Here is a 22,771-nt window from a genome sequence, read left to right as displayed (position 1 = left end):
TCAAAGAAGGCAAAAATTGTAGGAAAGAATCGGTGGGACATCAGGACTTAAATTCTGGAAGATTAACTCAGATGAGTGAAGCAAGCTAATACTCTGACATTGTAGATAAAGAACCAAGTCCAGAGTGGAAAAATTCATCAAGAGTACAGTTAGCAAAAGCGTTTGGTGAGTTTTGGTGCTAGGGAACAGGCTATATTTCCATATGTGTGTTTGGGAATGTTTGTGACTAAGGCATCAAGTTGTGATCAATATCTATAAGCACTTTGCATGTCTTTCTCTCTAGATGGATATATATATATATATACACCTTTTTAAACCACATAGATTACAACATTGTTCTCAATCAATAAGATTCAGTATATTAATATTTTTCTTTATAGTGTTCATTTTGGTATTAGCTGTAGAAAGTTTTTTCCATTCCAAAATCATGTAGTCACATCTATACTCCATTCTACATAGTTTATTGCTTTATGTTTTTCATTTAATTCATCCATCAAAAATGTATCTTGATGCATAGTGTGAGACCAGGAAAAAATCTTTTGAAAAAATTTCAGTTCCCTCATGGAATTATTTTCTTTTTTTTTTTTTTTTTTTTTTTTTGGTGTTTTATTATTTTTTTTATTTAATCATAGCTGTGTACATTAATGGGATCATGGGGCACCATACACTGCTTTTATAGACCATTTGATACATTTTCATCACACTGCTTAACATAGCCTTCTTAGCATTTTCTTAGTTATTGTGTTAAGACATTTATATTCTACATTTACTAAGTTTCACATGTACCCTTGTAAGATGCACCGCAGTTATAATCCCACCAATCACCCTCCCTCCACCCATCCTCCCCCCTCCCTCCCCTTCCTCTCCCCCTTCCCCATATTCTTAGGTTATAACTGGGTTATAGCTTTTATGTGAAAGCCATAAATTAGTTTCATAGTAGGGCTGAGTACATTGGATACTTTTTCTTCCATTTGATATATTTTACGAAGAAGAATATGTTCCAGCTCCATCCATGTGAACATGAAAGAGGTAAGTCTCATCTTTCTTTAAGGCTGCATAATATTCCATGGTGTACATATACCACAGTTTATTGCCCAGGTGCTCATTAATCCACAAATGGAATTATTTTCTTACGGTTTTCCCTTAGACAATTCCTTTCATCTCCCAGTTCTTGTTTCATAAAGTAAATATTTTCTTTAATTTCAAAGATAGGGCAAAACTCCTTTTACATGGCAGAATCTTTAAATTTAACAGATTTCCCCTCCACTTTACTCATTTTGAAATATGAATGAATAGTATTTTCCAAAAATGGTCATGGTTAGGTTCTTTGGAATCCCTTACTATCCACTTTTATTCTATTAATTTCTAATTTTACATCAGAAGGTTGCTTGATGTAAGTTATACCAGTTCCATGATTCAATAACATTATGGAACATAAAGAGAGGGGTTGTATAGTTATGGAAGAGGAACATTTCCTCTTTTCAATCATATGTGTGTTGAAATTACAGCACCTGACACTAGCTTTCCTGTCTTACTTACTTGAATCTCCAGCTTTCATTACAGACTCATGTGTTGATCTGCCTGACTTCCTGTTCCGAGGAGAATAGTTTACTGCATCAGGGAAAAGCTAAACTTCAATAAAAAGTAACCCTACTTTCTTGCCATGATGTTGTTTTATATGGCATGCTTTTTCTTTCTCTTGAGTCTCCTGGAAGAACTTCTTTGGAATGTTATTGATCTGCACAAAGGGTTTCAGGTAGATGATTTCCATGTGCCTTTTTCCTGCCCACTTGGTAGCCCTTACCTCTATATTGAAGTTTTCAATGATTTGTAAAATATAGTTATAGCCATCATTTGTCAAACAATAGAAGCACAAGCGTCATGCCGCTTTACATGTTTTATTTTATTTGTAGAAATCATAAAGAATGGTAGTTGAGAGTATCAACTTTGTATACCCACTGCCTGATTTCTAATTATAGTTCTGTACTCACAAGCTGTGGAACATTGTGTAATTTGCTTAACTTCTCTGTATTTTGTTTTTTTCATCTGTAAAATAGTATGAGATTCCAAATGGATTAATATATAAGTCTTAGAGCAATGTTGGGGACATAGCAAGCACAATAGAAGTGTTTTTTTATTGTCCTTATAGGATGATACGGTAATGGTGGTGGTTTTTATTTGATTTTTGCAGTAGACCTATAAGGTACTGTTGAAGAAAGCTTTAAGAAACAGGTTCAGTGATGTTAAGCTTGTACAATATCATGTAATTGCCTGGTGTACAGTTGGTGTTTATAAAATATTTATTTAATTGATGAAGTTACAAAGATAGAATTATAGTTCAGGATGGGTTGACATCAAAGCTTGAGATTTTAATCATTATTCATTAAAATATCTCTTCTATTCTTGTCATAGGAAATGATACTACTTTCCCCAGAATGGGAGTTACATGTTGATCTTCCATGGTTTCTTTTAACCTTGTATTTCAGACATTTTATCTGGAAAAGTTCTTAAAAATTTGTCCTATAAAGCTTGCTCCCTTCCTAAGTTTGCAGTACATTACAGGCTTTCCCAGAATTTTAGTGTGTACGTGTCATTTCAAGTGGTCATACGATGTTAAGTAGAAGGAAAGTTTGAATATTTGTTTATTGCCCAATATTAAGTTTACCCCAATAGTCTCTTATAGCTATAGGTAAATTGCACATGAACTTTATGGACACCCTGTATTTCTCTGTTTAGGATCTTTATAAGTTACAATACTTGAACTAGGTTAATATCTAGAGCCATTAATATTTTTAGGTTATGTTGACTACTTACGGTAGAAGGACTCTTCTAAATATATCACACATTGGATCTAGCCATCCACAGTTTGTTCATGCCTTAGATCAGGGGTCAGAAACCTTTTTCTGTAAAGGGCTACAAAATAAATGTTTTAGGCTTTCTGGGCCATATAGTCCCTGTTGTAAACACTCAACTCTCTCATTGCAGAATAAATGCAGTGTCCACAATAGTTATGTGAATAAATATGGTTGTTTTCCAATAAAACTTTATGGACACAGCAACTTGAAGTATGTATAATTTGTAAATGTCAGAAAATATTCTATTTTCATTTTGTTTAACTATTTAAAAACATAAAAACCCCTTCTTAGCTTTCAGGTTTCAAGATAGGTGGTTGTTTAGACTTGGTCTGCAAACCACGGTTTGCATTGTCCACTCCTCTTGCCCTAAATAACTGTAATCCTGATTCTCCTGGTGATTCCATTTTATCCCTCATATCACAGCTGGAATTATCATCCTTAAATTTAGACCCACTAATCCAATTATATCACTCTTGTGGTAGTCAAGGTTCTACAGAGAAAAAGAACCAATGGGAGATTTTATACACACTGTCATGCATGCACATATATGTATGCATATTTATTATGGGAATTGGCCCATGAGAATATGAGGGATGAGAAATCCTATAGAGCTGGAGAACCAAGGAAGAAGGAAGGTGGTGATATGATTCAGTCCAAGTCCAAAAGCCAGAGAACCCGGAGCTCTGAGGTTTGAGGATAGAAGAACATGGATGTCCAAGCTCAAATAGATCAAATTTGATCTTCTTTGACCCTTTTATTCCATCTGGGCTTTGCACACATTGGATGATGTCCACCCACATTGGTGAGGGCGATCTTCTTTACTCAGTCTACCAATTCTTATGTTAATCTCTTCTGGAAACACCCACACAGACATACCCAGACTGTTTTACCAGCTATCTGGATGTCCCTTAGCCCAGGAAAACTGACTATAATTTACCATCACAACTCTCCTCCTTATGATTCTCCAACTTAGCATATTTCTGTTCATAAGATCTGCGCTTAGTCTATTTCTTTCAGACATGTCTTTCAATACTTCCCCTCTCATCTGGTTCCAATTCCAAGTGGAAATGCTTTCTGTTTACATCACTCTGCATAATACTGGTTGTGGATTTGTTGCTTTTTCTGCATCTATTGAGAGGCTTATGTGGTATTTGATTTTTCTCCTATTTATATGGTGAATTACACTTATGGATTTATGTATATTGAACCAACTTTGCATCCCTGGGATAAAGTCCACCTGGTGAGGATGTATAATTGTTTAAATGTATAGCTGAATTCTGTATGCTAGGATCTCATTTAATATTTTTGCATCATATTCATTAATGATATTGCTCTATACTTTTCCTCTTTATTTGTTTCCTTTCTTGATTTTGGTATCAGGGTGATGTTGCTTCATAGAACATGTTGGGGATGGTTCCTTCCTTCTCTATGTTTTGGAACAGGTTCTGCAGTGTAGGTATGAGGTCCTCTTTGAAGACTTGGTAGAATTCTAATGTGAAATCAGCAGGTCCAGGGCTTTTCTTTTCTGGAAGATTTTTAGTTGTTGTAATTTCAGTGCTTGGTATTGGTCTGTTCGAAATTTCTAATTCTGATTACATCTTTTGCATTTACCTGGATGGAGTTGAAGAACATACTTCTTAGTAAAGTTTAACAAAATGGAAAAGTAAGTGTCCGATGTACTCAATACTAACATGAAACCAATAGATAAACAACTATACGCCCACTAAAGGGGGGGAAAAAAACAATTAAATTCAAATGGAGCGGAGGGGAGAGGAAGGAAAGGGGGGAAGAGGAGGGAATGGGTAAACTCTCACCTAATGGCCACAATGGAAGGGTATATAGCACAACCCCCTGGGTGAAGGGCTCAACTACAAGTTGAACTTTCCCTAACAAACGCAAACAATGTAATCTAATCATCTGTGCCCTCATATTAATCTGAAATTAAAAATATATATATATATACACACACACACATACATATATACTTTCCTCTCAGCTACACCAATTATTGATTCTAAAATGACATATATTCTGCTTTCTCCAGAGAAAGCCTTGAATACTTTTATTATACTTTGCTACTTGGTATACTTTTACCTATTTTTAAAAGTCCATTTAAAATGACACCTCTTCTATGAAATTGTTTCTGAATTTTAAGACAGAATCACTTTCTTATTTATGCTGTCATAGCATATTGAACATTTTAAAAACAGTTATATTATTATGCTATAATTTGTTGTATTCATGGTTGTCTAAATCAATTTTAATATGAGCTCTTGTTATAAGAGATTGGATTAATCAACATTTGAGTCCCCCAAACCTGGTATATATTTGGGACTTAAAAAAGGATTTTGAATGCTATAATAAAAGAATTAGTTATATTTAAGGGCTCTTCTCTTTAGCCATTAATAAAGCCATTTAGTAAAGAATAACTATTCTTTACTAAAAATCTGTTTTTTGAAGAAAAAGATGGACCATTTTTAGAAAACAAATAATATGTATAGTTTACCCTTATGCAAAGCAAAGATCATCTGATAAATAAAAATTTGTTTTGATTTTTTACTTAATGGGTTTTTAAAGTTATAGTTTCATTTTAAAAAAAACTATCAAGGTTTTAAAGAAAGAATAGTTCTTTGTGCTGGTAGCTTCTATTACCACTTGTAAGTAAGCCCAGTGAGATAAAAAATTTAGATCTAAGATTTTGAGAGTTTTTTTTTTATTTTTTTAGTAATAAACACTGAGAGAAATATTCTCAAAGCTCCATCTGATACTCCTACGGATACTAATGGTGAAAGTAATTCAGGCAGCTGTTGATCCAAACTCTGAGCCTCCACTCTGCTGTCTTTAGCCTCCCAATTCATATATCTCTTCTCCTTTTTCATAAAGTGGCTGGATAAATCTATTTATAGATGTAAGTGTAGTTCATGGGAAGAAAGCCATAGCACATGTATTGATAAAAAGCTTCCTAGAGATTCTGCAGGCTTGTGTACCTTCTGGTTATCCAAATGGGAAGGCAACTGAGGTTCGGTGAAGAGCAGGGTCATCATGTGAATCCCTCTGTACATTTTGCCACCCCTTGTCATGGGCAATGCTCATGCAAATTCTATGCAATCATTATTTATAGCACCATATATAAGAAGATACTATAGAGAGCTAGGGTTTTTGTTCACAAAGGGTTTTTGAAATTAATATTGATGTCACAAATGACAGCTACTCAGAGTTGTTCATGTCCTTTTCTTAGTAGTGTCACAGTGATTTATGATGTGAACAGAATTTTATATTTTTCTGATTGTCTTTCTTAGTTGAATCTCAGGCTCTGTTGCTATTTCTACTTCTCTATGATGGTGATAATTTATCCTTTCATTTTCCCTTGAACATACTGAAATTTCTCTTACCAAGGTCATCAAGTACCTCCACATCACCAAACTAATAGCCAGTTCTCAGTCATCACCTGATTTGACTCTTCAGTAGTACATCAGCAGTGAGTCACTCTGTTCTTAAAGAAGTACTTCATTGGCTTTCTAGGAAATTATTTTCTCTGGATTCTCCTTCTACATCTTGATATTATGGATCTTCTGACCTAAGTGAGTCACAGGAGTTGGTCCTCATCACTTCCTTTCCCCCCCTAGTAATCTACTCCTACTAGGTGCTGTCAACTCTCCAGACAGCTGTAGATGCCACCATTACACAGATTTATGTAGTTAGCACAGAGTTCTCTCATGGGCTCCAGAATCAACTCTTTAGTTGATATATCTACATGTTTAATAGATTTATCAAAATTTTATATGTATAAATCTATATTCCTGGGGGTTTTTTATGCCCAGTGAGCATAAGAATTCTATGTAGAGTGAAGCTATATGGAATAAAATTATGACCCTTTTAAGGACATTTTTAATATATAATTTTTTACTTTCTCTAGAGAGGAGAAAATTGCTTTTCAACTTTCTTCTCCTTCTTTCTAGCACACAGAGTATAGTATAAAAAACTTGGAAAGCATCTTAGAAATATCTGAGGAGAAAAACCTATCAGTTCTGTATTAGTCAGAATTCTAGAAGAACAGAGCCAATAGCAGTGTGTGTATGTGTGTGTGTGTGTGTGTGATTAATTATGGAAATGGTCTCATATGATTATAAAAGTTGAGAACTCTCATCGTATACCTTCTGCAAGCTGGAAAACCAGGCAAGCTAGTGGTGTAATTCAGTCTGTGACTGAAGCTGGGAGAACCAGGGGAGTTAATGATGTAACTCTCGGTCCAAGTCCCACGGCCTGAGAACTGTAGGGGGCTTCTACGGTTAAGTCCCAGAGTCTAAAGGCCCAAGAACAGGAGCTTCAATGTATGAAGAAAGGAAAAGACAAATGTTCCTCAAAACCTCAAGAAGGGAAAATAAAATCTTCCTTCCTCCACCTTTTTGTCTGTTTGGGTCCTCAATGGATTGAATGATGCCCAACAACATTGGTGAAGGGAATCTTTACTCAGTCTACTAATTCAAGTGATAATCTATTCCAGAAATGCTCTTGCAGACACACTCAGAAATGATGTTTTACAAGCTATCTGGGCATCTTTAATCTAGTCAAGTCGACACAGAAAATTAACCATCACATGTTTCTTAACCGATTATTCACAATCTGCTTGAACACCTTCTTATAGAGGTGAATTTTATTAAATAGCTAATTGTTATACAGTTTTATTAGGCTAAACCAAAATCTATTTTCTTGTAATTTCCACAGTTATTACAATTTAACCAAGATCAAGCCTGATCAGCTCTTTCTTTTATTACAGATTTCACTGTCTCACTCTCTGTTCCTCGACCACATAAAGACCAGTGAAACTTCAATTTCTCCTTATCTGTTAGTCACTTTCTTCATCAGGTGGCTCAATTTCCATGGTCTCTCTTTACTGCTTAGTAGTTTTTCTCCATCTCCTATTTATCCTTCTACTCTGAAAACTCCCATCCATGGAGTAATCCTGCGGTCTGCCAGCTTTGCCTTTACTTTGGCCCTCCTCATGCTACTGAGATCAGCCACTGTGCTTTACAAATGAAAGAGATTTCAATTCAACTGGATCCTTTGCTGTGTAATTAAACCTGGTAGTGTCTCTTGCTGCCTCTTCCTGCCTCAGTGATTCTTTCTCTCTCCTTAAGTACGTGGCATCATCTTTTCTTCTGTTCACTGTTTGATCTCATTTGGATCCCATTTTTTTTTTCTCATTCCCTGAGGAAGCTTGCTTCATCAAGTATCCCTATCCTTTCCATATCTTTGACTTTTCTGGATTCTTTCCCTTTTTTTGTAGGTATTTTGTGTTGTAAAGAAAAACGTCATTGGCTTTACATCTTCTTTTAACTTTGCTTCCCTACCACGTGTTTTCTTCACAACATTTTGGGAAGTATAGTTTGCCCTCATTGTCTTTTCTTTCGAATGTTCAATTCACTCATAAAAATAACTGACATTTGGATTCTCTCCCAATGCTCCATTACTATTCTTCTCACCTACGTCCTTAAATATCTGCTTGTTCTCAATTTTGGTCCTTATCAGACTTAATTTTCCTACACTATCACTACTATTGGTCACTCTCTACTTCCAGAGTCTCTTTCCTCCCTGTTATGATAGCACATTCTCCTGGTTATTCCTTTAAATCTCTGATTCCTTATCCTCTAAGCACTGAGTGAGTATTAGAGTATTGATGTTAGGCGGTTAGCTAGATATGAGCAGGGAAGATGATGGATATGATTAACATTTTTTGGATTAGTTTGGGTCAGGCTGACCTGGGCTGTTAATGGGAATGAGGCTGATTAAAGGACATTGCACGTATATTGTTACCAAGGTCTTGCAGGTGAGTTGTTTACAAGATCTTGAAGGTGGGTTGCTTTGAGAACAGAGTTAATTAAGAATCTGAGACACTTCCAACAAGCAGCTGATAATTCTCAAAATTTTGCATAAAACCCCAAACTACATTTTCCATAGAGCCTGGAGTCACTAAGACAGGTCCTAGCTTGAGGTGCAAGTCATTAAAAAACTTTCTTTTTTCTTGCTCAAACATTACTTGCTCTTGTCAGTTATTTCAGTGACTACCTCAAGGCACTGTGCTGCTCTAACACTGATTTACTATAAAGTGTGTTTTTTCCCTTCTATTCTTACTTTACATTCTCTTCTAGAATGGTTTTGCTCTAACACATGAGACAAATTATTGACTCTTTGTGTTTTTATCATCTGTAAAATGGAAAAAAACAAAACCAATTTCATGGTGTTATGGTAAAGATTATATAGAAATCTCTATATAAGGTCTTAGGAAGTGTATAGCATATAAAAATGACTCAATATGTGCTAAATGTTTTATGGTCATTTAGATATGAAAAAATTAAATATTGAAAATACATGAATTAGCCCCGTTAATTTGTACAATAATTGCAATCTCTATTAAATTTGAATAGAAGTTGAATGAAAATTGACAAACTCTTTAAATCAATCTGGAAGGAAAACTGTAAGAAAAGATAAAAAATTTAAAGGGTTGATTCCAGAAAGCTTATCATGCTATATGCCAAGCTTATTTTATGTTTAACTCAGTTCATTAGCAAAGGAACTCACAAAAGATTAATAAAAACAGAACAAAATCTTGTAAATATGGGCTTTATATATGATTTCAAATTTGAAAATCCACAGGAAAAATTTTGAAGATTGGCTATCAATTTGAAAATAAAATTAGAAAATAAATGTACCATTCATAAAAATGAATTTCATGAAGGCTAAGGTCACAAAATTTTAAGAAATTTTAATGAACAGATTTTAAAATGTTAATTCATTTACAATAGTTAAAAGGATAAAAGACTTAAGGTTCAGGCATGAAACTGTAAAAATTCTAAAAGAAAATGTAGGAAAAACTCCTTATAGATATTGTCCTCAAGAAAGAATTTATAAAGCCCTTAAAAGAAATCACAGCAACAACAAAAATAAGTGGGATATAATCAAATTAAGAAGCCAAGGACACAATCAATAGAATAAATAGACAAGCCACAGAATGAGAGAAAATAGTTGCATGCTATACATCCAACAAAGGACTGATGGACTGGTAACCAGAATCTACAAAGAATTCAAGCAAATCAGCAAGAAAAAATCAAATAACCCCATTAAAAAGTGAGTATAAGACATGAACAGCTGGGTTTGAATTTGAACTCTACCACTTACTGTCCAGTTGACTTGGGTCTCTCCATCTTGCTTTTACCACTGTCAACTGGTATAATTTAATCTACTTTGTGGAGATGCTGTATAAAATGAGGTGGTGTACCTACAATAATCTATAATATAGAACAGCTACTACGTTAAAGGTAATATTACTCTTTGCACTCTTTTAAACATCAAGTAATTGATTTTTTTTTTCCTTACTAGACTGCATCTACCCCTGTCTTATACTCATGAATTACTGATGTTGACTTTAGAATCTGGTATACAGTAGTTACATATAATATACTTATCTATAGTATAGTAGGTATAGAACAAACACATTTTATACATTAATATGATATCTATAGTCTCTATCAAGATGAACAACTGTCCCTAATTCTGGAATTCTATTCCAGAACCTACTAGGTTCTGGATTTTAACTTGGTTTTGAACCTCAGTCAAACATATTTTGAAACTATAGTATCTACTATTTTTATCTACAAATCTTATGTTCTTCCTATTTTTTTTTTGTTTAATGGCATCTAATTTGTTGATAAAAAGTCTTCCATCACTTCGTCATTCCATTGTCAACTTTTTAGACTTTAAAGACAAATGCTGACATTTAAGATTTTGTTTTGCTGCATTTAAACATGATGTTTTCTAGGGATTCAGTAGACTTTTCTAAATTGGAGAAGTCACATTTTTTTCTTACATCTTAAAACTCTATACCATTAATTCTTGCTAATTATCTTCTTTCCATTTTCTCCTAGCTTCTGAAATAGTTTTCTTCTCTATTTTCCATGTCTTTCTTCCATTCTTTTTGACCATCTTATCTCACATTACTCTATTCTGGATAAATTCTTCAGATCTATCTTCTGTTTAGCTGATTGTAGTACTTTCTACTGTTTAAGATATAAATTCGTTTTTAAAAAAGATTACAAGAACTTTTTAATTTTTAGAATTTATATTTGGTTCATTTTCAAATAAGCCAATCCTTTTTTACAATGTCCTGTTCTTGTTTTGTGAAACAATGTATTCTTTCATCTCTTTTGAAAATCTGAACAGACTTATTTTGAAGTGTTATTTTAAAATCTCTTATATCAGCTCCTTTACCAAGAGTCTATTGAGTGTGAATGTTCCCATTTGTTATACCTGATATCTCTCACAGCAATTGGTTTCTAGTTTGATCCATACCTTTAGGTTGCGAGCTCATCTTCAGTTGAGGCTGAAGATGGGAACCATGTGTGAACCGTGAGTTGTAGAATTCCCACATTAGTCTTATCTCAGTGTACCACTGATTTCCCTATTTTTGAACCAATCTCTTCTTTCTTTCCTTCTTTTCTCCCTCTCTCCTTTCCTCCCTCCTTCCTTTCTCCTCCATCCTTCCTTCCTGCATCCTCCCTTCTTTCTTTCCTTCCTTTTCTTGCCTTCTTTCCTACTTCTCTCTCCTTTCTTCCCTCTCTTCTACTCCTCTTTCTTTCTTTCCTCCCTTCCTTCTTGCTTTCTCTCCATTTCTCTCTCTCTCTCTCTCTTTTTGTCATATTTTTGTCTTGGAATTTTCCTCTTCATGTTCAATGCAAGTTGGGTCCTACATTCAAGCACAGTGAATGCTTGGTTTTCCTATGATAATGCTCTTTCCATGCACATTTAAGAAAACATGTCTCCCTTCCATTCTACATTCCAGAGCAAATAGAAGGGATGAGAATTAGATCTGATGCCTGAAGTCAAGAAAAAAAAAAAAGTTCTATGTCAATTGGACTTTTAACCTTCTTGCTGTTGAGCTCACCTACATATTTCTATGAATGTTACAGTTTGCCCAGTTAAAATACATATATTGCAACATGGGATGGAGGATCTTGCTAGCTTTTTTTTTTCTGGAATCCCTTGTGTATATTTTTTATTTCTGTGAGTGACATTACTATTAGCTCAAATTCTACAGCTCAAAACTCATAAAAATTATACTTTTCTATTCCATTATTCTCTGTTTAAGTATTTTAGATCTATTTTATTATTTGTTTTTTACTTTGTGACCTCCATGGCCTCTGCTTTAGTTCAGGCCCTTATCATCTTTCTGGTGGCTGTCAGCAATATCTTTCTCACTGGTTTCTGTGCTTCCCAACTGTCTCATTCCAACTACATTTCTACTAGAGTTATCTTTTTAAACGTAAATCAGATTATGTGAATTCACTACTTAAAACCTATTAATGATTTCCTTTCCCCAATTGGAAGTAAACCTACCTTGATTTTGTGGATTTATTGAGTAATATCTCCTGACATCTTCTCTTCACACCAATGTTTCTGCAGTATCAGAATGTTTATAGTCCCTATTCTGATCAAATGTTTTATGCCTCACTTGCTATACACATACATTTTTTCTGCAATACTCTCAAACTCCACTTGCTCCCTGTTTATTTGGTGTAGTCTTAGTCTATTCAGGCTGCTATAACAAAATACTTACTGGGTAATTTACAAACAACAAAATACTGGGTGATTTATAAACAACAGAAATTTATATCTTATAGTTATGGTGGCTGGGAAGTCCAAAATCAAGGCATCAGCAGATTCAGTGTCTGTTAAAGACCTATTCTTCTCAGACTGTGCCTTCTATATGTCCTCACATTGTGGAAGGGGCAAGGAAGCTTCTGCTGCTTGGGCCTCTTTTATAAAGGCACTAATACTGTCAATGGAGCAAGGCCCTCATAACCTAAATATCTTTCAAAGATCCTGCTTGTTAACACTATCACATTGGGAATTAGGTTTGAACACATCAATGTTGGGGGCACAAACATACTCATGCTTGAAATTTCAACTTAAATGTTAAATCTTTTGTAAAGAATTTCCTTGAGCCACAGGAGGGTAAACAGCAGGACCACATCTATGGAGCATATTGCAAAGGTACAAGTCAAATCAATCAAGTGTAGAACACAAATGTCTTAACACAATAATCAAGTAAATGAGGTGAAAGCTATATTAATTACTTTGATGTAAGCACGTCAAATTGTATAAAAAATATACATAAATGTATTCATGATCTATGTGTATATGACTTAATAAAAAAAAAATTTCCTGACTAGTTCCAAATCCAACATATGGCACCCATTCATTCATTTTTTAAATGACTATATCTGTTTAATTTCCTTTATTCAAGCTGAAGGTATATAATTTCTACACCCATTTGTTGTATAACATGTTTTCTCAGCCATTTATTTTCTTTAGTATTTTTGTATTCCTAAAAAATGTAATTTTCTTTGTTTCTTTAATTGTGACACATACGCACACCTTAACAGAAAGTTTTCTAAATACCATCAAATGCTATACCCAAAGCTACTTATTTCCTTTCCATAGTATCAATTGGACTGACATGTTAGCCTAGAGGTCTATGATGGAGGCCTTTGTAGGACAGATGGAGATCAAGCCAATCTAGTATGTACGCTCCCAGAATGGTACTATTGCAAAAGGCTTGAAAGGACACATAATAATAAGGATGAAAAAAGAATCCACAAAATTTATTGAAGAAATAATGTTTCAGAAATAAGTGGGAAGACTCTGGTCCTAATGCTGCCACTCACTCACCAGAGGACTTTGGGAACACAGAATATAATCTCACTGAATCTAAATTCTCCAATTAACAAAATACAAGGAGTAGAATAGAAAGTTAAAATGCTTGTATAATCTGAAATAGTTTCACTCTATTGTTAAATTGCCCAAGTTAAATTACTTGCATGATAGGGAAAAAACATCAAAAATAATAATCATAAATCCTGTAAAAAACAAATAATTTTCATGGATAAACCCCACTTCAGCAAGTCAAATCCTTTTGGAGTGGGTCAGAGAATAACATTAGTAAAATATGTTAATCACAATATATGCTTCCTTAGATGTATGGGCAGGAAATAGAAGACTTCAAAATATATGTCATATAGTTAAACATCTGACAGATCGATAGAGCTTCATAAAAAAGCAGTTATGTATATAGATACTGCATTTTAGGTGTTATATGTGATCAGTTTTAACAGTGTGAAAAGGCTAGGTACTAGCACTAACAGTCAAAGAATAAGGCATTCTGATTTTAACTAATAAATGTTTTCATGAAGTGTCCAAGAAGAATACAATTTTAAGAACTGAACAATTTAATCTATTAAATTGAAATATATTGTAGTATTTAAAAGAAGCATATTGAAATGCGTATTGAAATATTAATTGAAATATATTGTAGTATTTAAAAGAAGCATATTTTTAAAACAAGCAAACATGTTTGCATTTATTAATTATGGTAAAATACAACTTCAAGAAATTCTAGAAGATATAATAGTATGATCAGGGTATAAAATAATGCTCTGAGTGTATGGATAAAAAACTACCCCTCAGTAATCTCCAGAGCTCTGTCCATTTTAAGCAATAGCTTAATTTTTCTTCTGCCTTGGCCTCATTAATGAACAACAGAAATATGAGTTGTGAGAGTAATGTTTAGGAACAGAAATTTACTTGTCTATAAATTGTGTTCTGAAGATGAAAGTAAATAAATATGAATATAGCATGTTCTTCCAAGTTTGCCACATCATAACAATTGTATGCAAAGACAGTTAATTCCTCTTTTAGGAGTCACAGTTAATTCCTCTATTAGGAGTGACTGAAGACATTAACCCAAAGTAAGCCCTTTCGAGGAGGCACAATTATGGGAAGAAACCTAACAGAAAAGGCTGAAGAGAGGAATGAATCCAGTCCAGCCTGAAAAAAATCTGCACCGGGTTTGAAAAATCACCCCATCTTCCTGTGTAAGTAAGATGCTAAGAAGCCCAACTGCTTTTTGCATCTAAGTCCCTGTGTTTTCTGTGAAGAAGCTGTAAGTGGGTTGGGACAGATGGCACCTGGGGGTTTTGAGGCACCAGCTCCTCTCAGATACTGACAGGGATCAGAAGCCAGACTGGGACCAGACCACCAGCAATGCAGCAAAGGACGTTCTCTAAATAAGACCATGGCGCGTAAGAAAATTAACTACCTTCTCATCTACCTCAGTTTTTCAGTGCTCATCTACATAAAAAGTAAGCCTTTCCCGTTTATTGAACTTTAGTACTTTTCCTGGCTTATTTCTTCCTTACTATATTTCATAATGTTGGGTGTTCTCCAAAATACAAAATGCTAAAAAAGAAGTTTATTTTATTTTATTTTGGTGCAAGCAAGTGTCCTGTGTTAAAGAAATCAGTGATGCCAGTCAATGTGAACAATTTCCTGAATCTATGATTTCAAATAGGTATTTAGGGACAGAAAAAAATTTTTTTTCTTAACCTTTTTAGTGGTGAGTAGAAAAATAAAATAGTCACATTGAAAAGAAGATATTCTGTTGTGTGTACACTTTAACAACATAGATATGGTATTTTATAATTGGTATCCTTTATCTGTAAGTTATATTGCCTTTTATTCCCACATACTGGGTATTTATGTTACTTTTAAAGAACACTGTATCAGAACATTTGCTGTCATAATCAAGGAGATAGTCTCAGTGTTTTCCAAAGAATAATGGTCCAAAGTATTTCTTTCACCGGAGAAGTGGGCTTTTGAATGTGCTTCCTTTTTATAAACGAAGATATTATTTTGCACAAACTTCCCCAGATAGAAATGAGCAATGTTTCTTGAATAATCTTGTCATTCCTGCAGTAGTATGGAAAACCAGAGGAGACCAAATGGCCCCAGCTATGTGTTTATGAAGGACAGTAGCTATTGAACACGTTTAAAATGAAGACAGGGGGAGTGTGTGCTTGTCAGAGGGGCCATGTGATTTGTGTCTTTTGAATTTGAATATCAATAAGGCAAAGCACTGAGTAGCTGCTGTTGAACAAGATAACTTGGCATTAGTGCACAGAGTTGTATAATCTGGGTCACCTTCTGTGGCTGCACCAGTGAGATTGTTCCTTGGACAGTTTAGAGCTGAACATATATCAGAGACTGGATGCAGATAGCAATAGATGCTATGGCCAGGTAGCTGAAGGCAAGTACTGAAAAACCATGACAAAGTTTCAACGAATGAATGGTGAAATATCTGATTCCAAAACATGTGCGTTTATGCACACACAGAGAGACATTTTTGAGAGTTATACTTATTAAAGAGTTGTTATCTAAATAGTTATTCATCCTCCTTGAAACTTAAAGTGGGCCTCATGCAATGGCATGTGGGGCAGACAAGCGCTATGCTGAGATGTGGAGGTGAGAGGAGAAAGAGAAAAAGAGATAAGACAATATAAAATGAAAGATGAAGTGAGTTTATGTACATTTTATAGCAAAGATTTGTCATTTCAATAAACTGTATGTTTGCGCAGTTTGCTTTAAAGGAAATTGATAGGCAACTTCTAAAGCATACATCTATTTGTTAAGGATATAATAACTATGAACCTATAATTATATATACATCATTCGTGTTTTTCTCTTTGAGTGGGTGAGTGTATTTATAGACTAATACTTTGCAATTATTTGGTTTCTTCTCCAATGTAATATTTTTATCAGTTTTAAAAAGGAAATTGGAAGCTTAATTTTGTTCAAATTTTAAGCAGGTAGAATTTTATCTGTGTCAATATATTTGCTGTCAGGGTATGGGAATATTGTCTTTCTTCTAGTCAAGGGCTAGACTTTTTTAACTGATCTTAAAACTCGCAGCAATCTGACATCACCTTTCTTGTTTGCTCTTAACACCTATTAGTCTTAATATAAATCCTATGTTCTAGCCAAATGAATATAATAATATCTAACAATAAGGCTAACATCAGGTTAAGCATTTGATACATGCTATGTTGCGTTTGATTCTTACAACAACCCTGTAACAGTGTTATTATAATCACCCACTGTTACAGAAGAGGAAACCAAGGCTACCTCTATCCCAGTACATCCCTACCTTCAGTGTGCATCAGAGAGCTGGAAGGCTTGTTTAAGATGCGGCCTCTCAAAGTCTAGCCCCAGATATTTAGTGGATCTGGAGTGGAAATTAGGAACTCACAATTTAACAAGATCTCTGTTTAAATACAGATGATTGGAAGCCCTGAACTACAAAGTAAGTCTTTGTTGAGAACCACTATATAATGATGCTCGGAACACCAGAACAGTTAAATATAAACATTTCCCTCTTTTTAAAATAATTATTTAGGAGAAAAGGATATGAGCGTGTAGATGAGCTCATACTGGATATGAACTTCAAGAGCGTTATGTTACTTCCCTTTATACACAGCAAACATAACCGCTGTATGAAATAGAATTGATCACTAAGTCCATTTTACAGCTGAAGAAACTGAGACATGTAGAGCTTATTAACTTGCCCAAGGCCATACTGCTAGTGAATGATGGAACTGGGACTTGATCCCAGTGATCTGGTGCTGGAGTCTGTGCCCTTAGCCTACATGTACTGATTTCCATGAAGTGATAAGGCCTAAGGCACTCCACTCAGAATGTAAAACAAAGACATTTCATTTTTAATATCCTATGAGTTGAATAAATCAAGGGTGATTCCTTTTAAACTTTGAAATATATTCCTTTAAATTTAAAAGTTACCTCTACCTTCATACTGTATTTTTTTCTTAAAACTTCTGCCTTGCTCTACTACCAGAGGAATGCTGCCCATGTTGTCTGCTCAGTGTCCCACATCCTTTATATTCTTCCAGTTGAGGACATGTGACATGACGAATATTAGAGCAGAGTTCAGGAAGTAACATCTACTTTCTGTTCCTGAGCACGTAGACAATCCCCTCACTTGGAATTGCAATGAATTTGTCCTGAATGTTTTCATGTCTGTTACACAATTTTGCAAAACTGGTTTTAATATATGAGATCAATTAAACTTTACTAATTGAAGAAGAGGTATTATTTTTTGCTTTTGATGTATTAGGAGATACTTTTATTAGAAAGAGACTCTCCTCTGGTTCATTATTCAGAGACTATTTTAAATAATGAGAGCACTTCATAATAAACTATGTTTGGGACCTTGATATGTGAATCTATTATGAAGGGTTTTAAAGAAAATGCCATATTCCAGCAACTATGAATTAGTAAAGTTATTTATAACTATATTTCACTAGTCTTTTTTAAGTTGGGGGATAAATGGAATATTTTTGATATAAATACCTCATCTAGATTAGAAGCCTTTGTTTTAATCCATGTTTAAAGCATGGTAATAGCATGTAAAAAATGTGGTTTGACAAAACTAATATCAGAGTTAAACAACTTAAACAGTTTGGCGTAGCATCCAATATTCTGGAACCCAGCAGCAATTATTAAGTCACTGAATTTGAATCAAGTTATTTTGAAGAATATCTCCTTTCTTTCTTTCTTTTTTTTTTTTTTAGACACAGAGTCTCACTTTTTGCCCTTGGTAGAGTGCTGTGGCATCACAGCTCAGAGCAAACTGCAGCTCTTGGGCTTAGGCAATTCTCTTGCCTTAGCCTCCCAAGTAGCTGGGACTACAGGCATCTGCCACAATGCCTGGCTATTTTTTTTCTTGTTGTTGCAGTTTGGCCAGGGCCAGGTTCGAACCCACCACCCTCGGTATATGGGGCCAGCGCCCTACTCAGGTGGCCACAAGTGCCACCTGAATATCTCCTTTCTAATCTACATAAAAGTATGAAGAACAAATTGTATCTGTAATTTAAAATACGCTCTGATTTATTCAATCTTAATGCCATTACTAAGAAATAATTGAGTTTGCTGAGTAGTTCAGAGTAAGTTGATATTATTTATTGTGAGTAATCACACACTCTTCTTTAAAATTCTGCTTGTGGGAGAACATGTAAAACTTTGCTATTTACTATGCATGTTATTATCCTCACAACAGCAGCTCCTACATAACCATAAGGGTAAGAAAAAGGTAACTTTGCTTCTTTGTAAATAAAATAATTATCGACTTAACGTGAAATATTCTCTACCTCATGAAGGTTACCCAATGTTCCTTAGATCATAGATTAAAATTACTTTTAGCTTTGTCTTCAGATTCTTCTCTTGGTCTTATAGACCATTCATTGTCTTACAGTATCAAATTCTGAAATTCAAGTGGACAAGAAAAGTTAGAGTTTTTAGTTACATTTTCAATTTTATTGCTTATTTGTCAGGAAACCTCTGAGGCCCCAGTTTTCTCCATTAACGAATGAAAATGAGAGGATGACTTTTTCCCTTTCACATCATCCTCTGTTCACACCAGGTTAAGGCTCACCATCTGTACTTACATTGTGGTCTGCATTTTTCTACTATGGTATGTACCACAATTCCAAACACATTATTTTGGGGTTGATTTACTTCTGTTTTATCTATGAGATCGTAGGACATGGCTGTGTGTGCTAACAGATATATCCCAAGTCTATGGGTAGCTGCTACCTTGCTCAGGATAATCACTGAAAAAAAGTTATAAAATGAATAAATTAATGATAGAATTTATTTTATTTTATTTTATTTTTAATTTATTTAGAGACGAGGCTGCACTCTTTTGCCTGGGATAGAATGCAGTGGTGTCATCATCGCTCCTTCGAGCACGTAGGCTCAAATGGTCCTCCCGCCTCAGCCTCCTGAGTACTGGGACTACTGACATACACCACTATGCCCACCTAATTTTTGTATTTTTTGTGGAGATGAGGTCTTGCTGTGTTGCTCAGGCTGATCTTGGCCTCAATCTACCTATCTGTGTTGGCTTAAGTACACGGATTACAGGTGCGATCCACCACTCCTGGCTAATGATGTAATTTTTATAGCACTTTTAAGAATCTGTCTTTATAATGACATTTTTTAATTATTTATAATTTACCTTATTTAACTTTTAATAATATGCTTCATTATTTTAGAAGATTTTTAGAGTTACAGAAAAATTCAGAGTCTCATACAGAGGGATCCCTTATAGCCATACCCATTTTCCCTTATTATTGACATCTTAACATTACTATGGTAGGTTTGTAACAAATTAATGAACCAATATTGATACATTATTGTTAACCAAAGCTTATAGTTCATTTAGATTTCCTTAGATTTTTCCTGTTCCGATATCCCATCTAGTATACCACAGTATATTTGGTTGTTGTATTTCCTTATGCTCCTCTAGACTGTAGCAGTTCCTTAGGCTTTCCTTGTTTTTAATGACTTTGGAAGTTTTGTGGTACACTGGCCAAGTATGTTATAGGTTTCCCCAATACTGAAATTAGTCTGATGCCTTTTTCGTGTTAAGACTGGAGTTATTGGTTATTGGGACGAAGACTGCAGAGGTAAAGCACCATCCTCCTTATATCATATGCATGATGTATACAATTAACATGATATATCACTGCTGTTGATCTTAATTACCCGGGAGATAGTGTTTATCAGGTTTCTCCACTATAAAGTTACATTTTCTCCCCCTTTCTGTACTGTCCCCTTAAAAAGGAAGTCACTTATGTGCAGTCCACATTTAGGGAGTAGGGAGTTAGGGTTTGAATCCTGGAGGAATTCAAACATTCCTCAAATACGTATTCCAAATATACGAGGAATTCAAGTATTCCTCAAATTGTAAATTCAGAATATTTACATAATTATTTGGAATTATTCTGCATGGGAGATCTGGCTCTTCTGCCCCTATTTGTTAATCTATTCAGGCATTTATGAGGTCTTAAAATTAAGTTTGCAAACTCATTCTAGAAAAAGTGCTTTGAAGGGTGGACTAGGCATTGGTGTTGATGCGTAGCTTCCTAAGGGGAGTACTTAAGGTTATCATAGTGATATTCTGCACTTTTTCTAGGATGAGTTCACAAACTTGTCGTCCAATCTTGTATATCTGTATACTGTGCATGTACACATTTCTATAAATATGCCTATATGCAAATCTGTGCCTATATTAAGATAAACATGAGTTGATATTGAGGCCTTTAACGCTATTTCCACGTGGACTATGCTAGCCTCCTCCCCTTACTTGTCTGGATACTCCACCCAGTGGAGAGAAAGCTGGTTTCCATCACCTGCCATTTGTTTACTTATTTGTTTAAGTTCAGTATACATATACAGCAGCATTGAATTGTTAACCCACACTCCTGTGGGAAACAACTTTATCAATTAGGGTACAATATTTATATCCATTTCCTTTTGTCTTTAGTTTTACAGGCTTAAAAACTAACAAAACTGCTTAGGTCAGCATCTTTCTTCCCAACCCTTTTGTGAAATTGTTTCACATTTTTATTTATAAACTAAAGTTCGTACTTTATGTAGATTTCCTTAGTTTGGATATTTTCTTTCCTTTCTAAGAATTTTTATTTTTTATTTCAGAATTTTATGTGGAACACATATTTTGGTTACATAATTTGCCTTTGTACATTTTAGTTCGAAGTTGTAAGTGTGCCCTTTGCCCAGAATGTGTGCCTTGCACCTGCTAGGTCTGATTTACCCATCCCCTCCCCTCCACACCTACTTGTTTCCTATCCTTCTTCCCTTGTAATTCACAATTGCTGTGGAAGCAACTCAAATATTCATCAATACATAAGTGGATTAATAAAATGGGTATATGTATATCATAGAATACTACTCAGTCATAAAATAAATGGTGATCTAGTATCTTTTATACAAATATATAAAACACTTGCACTCAAATGTTTGTAACAGCACAATTCACAATTATGAATTGCGTTTTACTTCCATATGTGCACGTAAGTATTGATCAACTAGTTCCAATTTAGTATTGAGTACAGGTACTGTTTATTTTTCCATCCTTGCAATACTTCACTTAGAAGAATGCTCTCCAGATTCATCCAGGTTATTACAAAAGATACTAGATCATCATTTGTTTTGTAAAATAAGCTTCTTTTACATAACAATATTTATTTAAGGTTCCTCCTTGTCTTTTGTGACTAGAGAGCTCTTTTCTTTGTTTGTTATTTTTTGAGATAGAGTCTTACTCTGTTGCTCCAGGCTAACGTGTCATGACCTCACCCTAGATCACAGCAACCTCAGTCTCCTGGCTTCAAGTGATCCTTCTGCCTCGGTCTCCCAAGTAGCTGGGACTACAAGCACCAGCCATGACTCCTTGCTGTTTTTTTTTTCTATTTTGAATAGAAACAGGATCTCATTCTTGCTTAAGCTGGTCTCAAACTCCTGAGCTTAAGTGATGCTCCTGCCTTGGCCTCCCAGAGTGGTAGGATTTACAGGCACGAACCACCATGCCCAGCCTTTTACCACTGACTAATATTCCGTTGTACAGATGTACTACAGTTTGTTTGTCTGCTCATTCACCTACTAAAGGACATCTTGTTTGCTTTCAGTTTGCTGTTATGTCAAAGCATTACAAATTAGGTGGCTTGAAACAACAAAAAAAATTTATTCTCTCATAGTTCTGGAGGCCAGAAGTCTGGAAGCAAAAGTTAACTGGGACTGTTCTTGGAGTCCTTTTCTGCCCTCTCCTCTCTTCTGGTGGTGGCTTTCAGTCCTTGGTGTTCTTCGGCTTCTCTACCTCATCACAGTCTCTGCCTCTGTCATCACGTGGTGTTCTTACTTGATCTTCTCTTGTCTGCTCTTCTCATAAGGACATTAATCATGTTGGAGTAGGGTTCACCCTAATGACCTCATCTTAACTTGATTATATCTGCTAACTTACAAAAAAGATCACATTCTTAAGTACTGAGTGTTAGGACTTCGACATTCTTGGGGACACAATTCAACCTATAACATCTATTATAAATAAAACCCTAATACATAGTAAAACTACTTGACTAATACCACTTTTATTGAGCAAAATTAACTTTGCATGCAAATTGGATTATAATGGTATTTATAAAAATACAGGATAA

The 22,771-nt window shown here is 34.8% G+C and overlaps 1 protein-coding gene across 1 annotated transcript in view; it reads left to right on the top strand.

Annotated features, from left to right (window-relative positions):
* Nucleotides 1-14,780: 14,780 nt before the first annotated feature.
* CRB1 (crumbs cell polarity complex component 1) overlaps nucleotides 14,781-22,771 on the top strand; it is a 261,529-nt gene continuing 253,538 nt past the window's right edge. The window contains exon 1 of the mRNA XM_053606351.1: nucleotides 14,781-15,049. Within this exon, the coding sequence (XP_053462326.1) occupies nucleotides 14,983-15,049 (67 nt within the window). The 5' untranslated portion in view covers nucleotides 14,781-14,982. The remainder of the gene's footprint in view (nucleotides 15,050-22,771) is intronic.

This window comes from Nycticebus coucang, chromosome 10, assembly GCF_027406575.1.
Source record: "Nycticebus coucang isolate mNycCou1 chromosome 10, mNycCou1.pri, whole genome shotgun sequence".
NCBI lineage: Eukaryota > Metazoa > Chordata > Mammalia > Primates > Lorisidae > Nycticebus > Nycticebus coucang.
The sequence above is the reverse complement of the archived record's forward strand: the minus strand, read 5'-3'. Positions and strand labels throughout refer to the sequence as shown.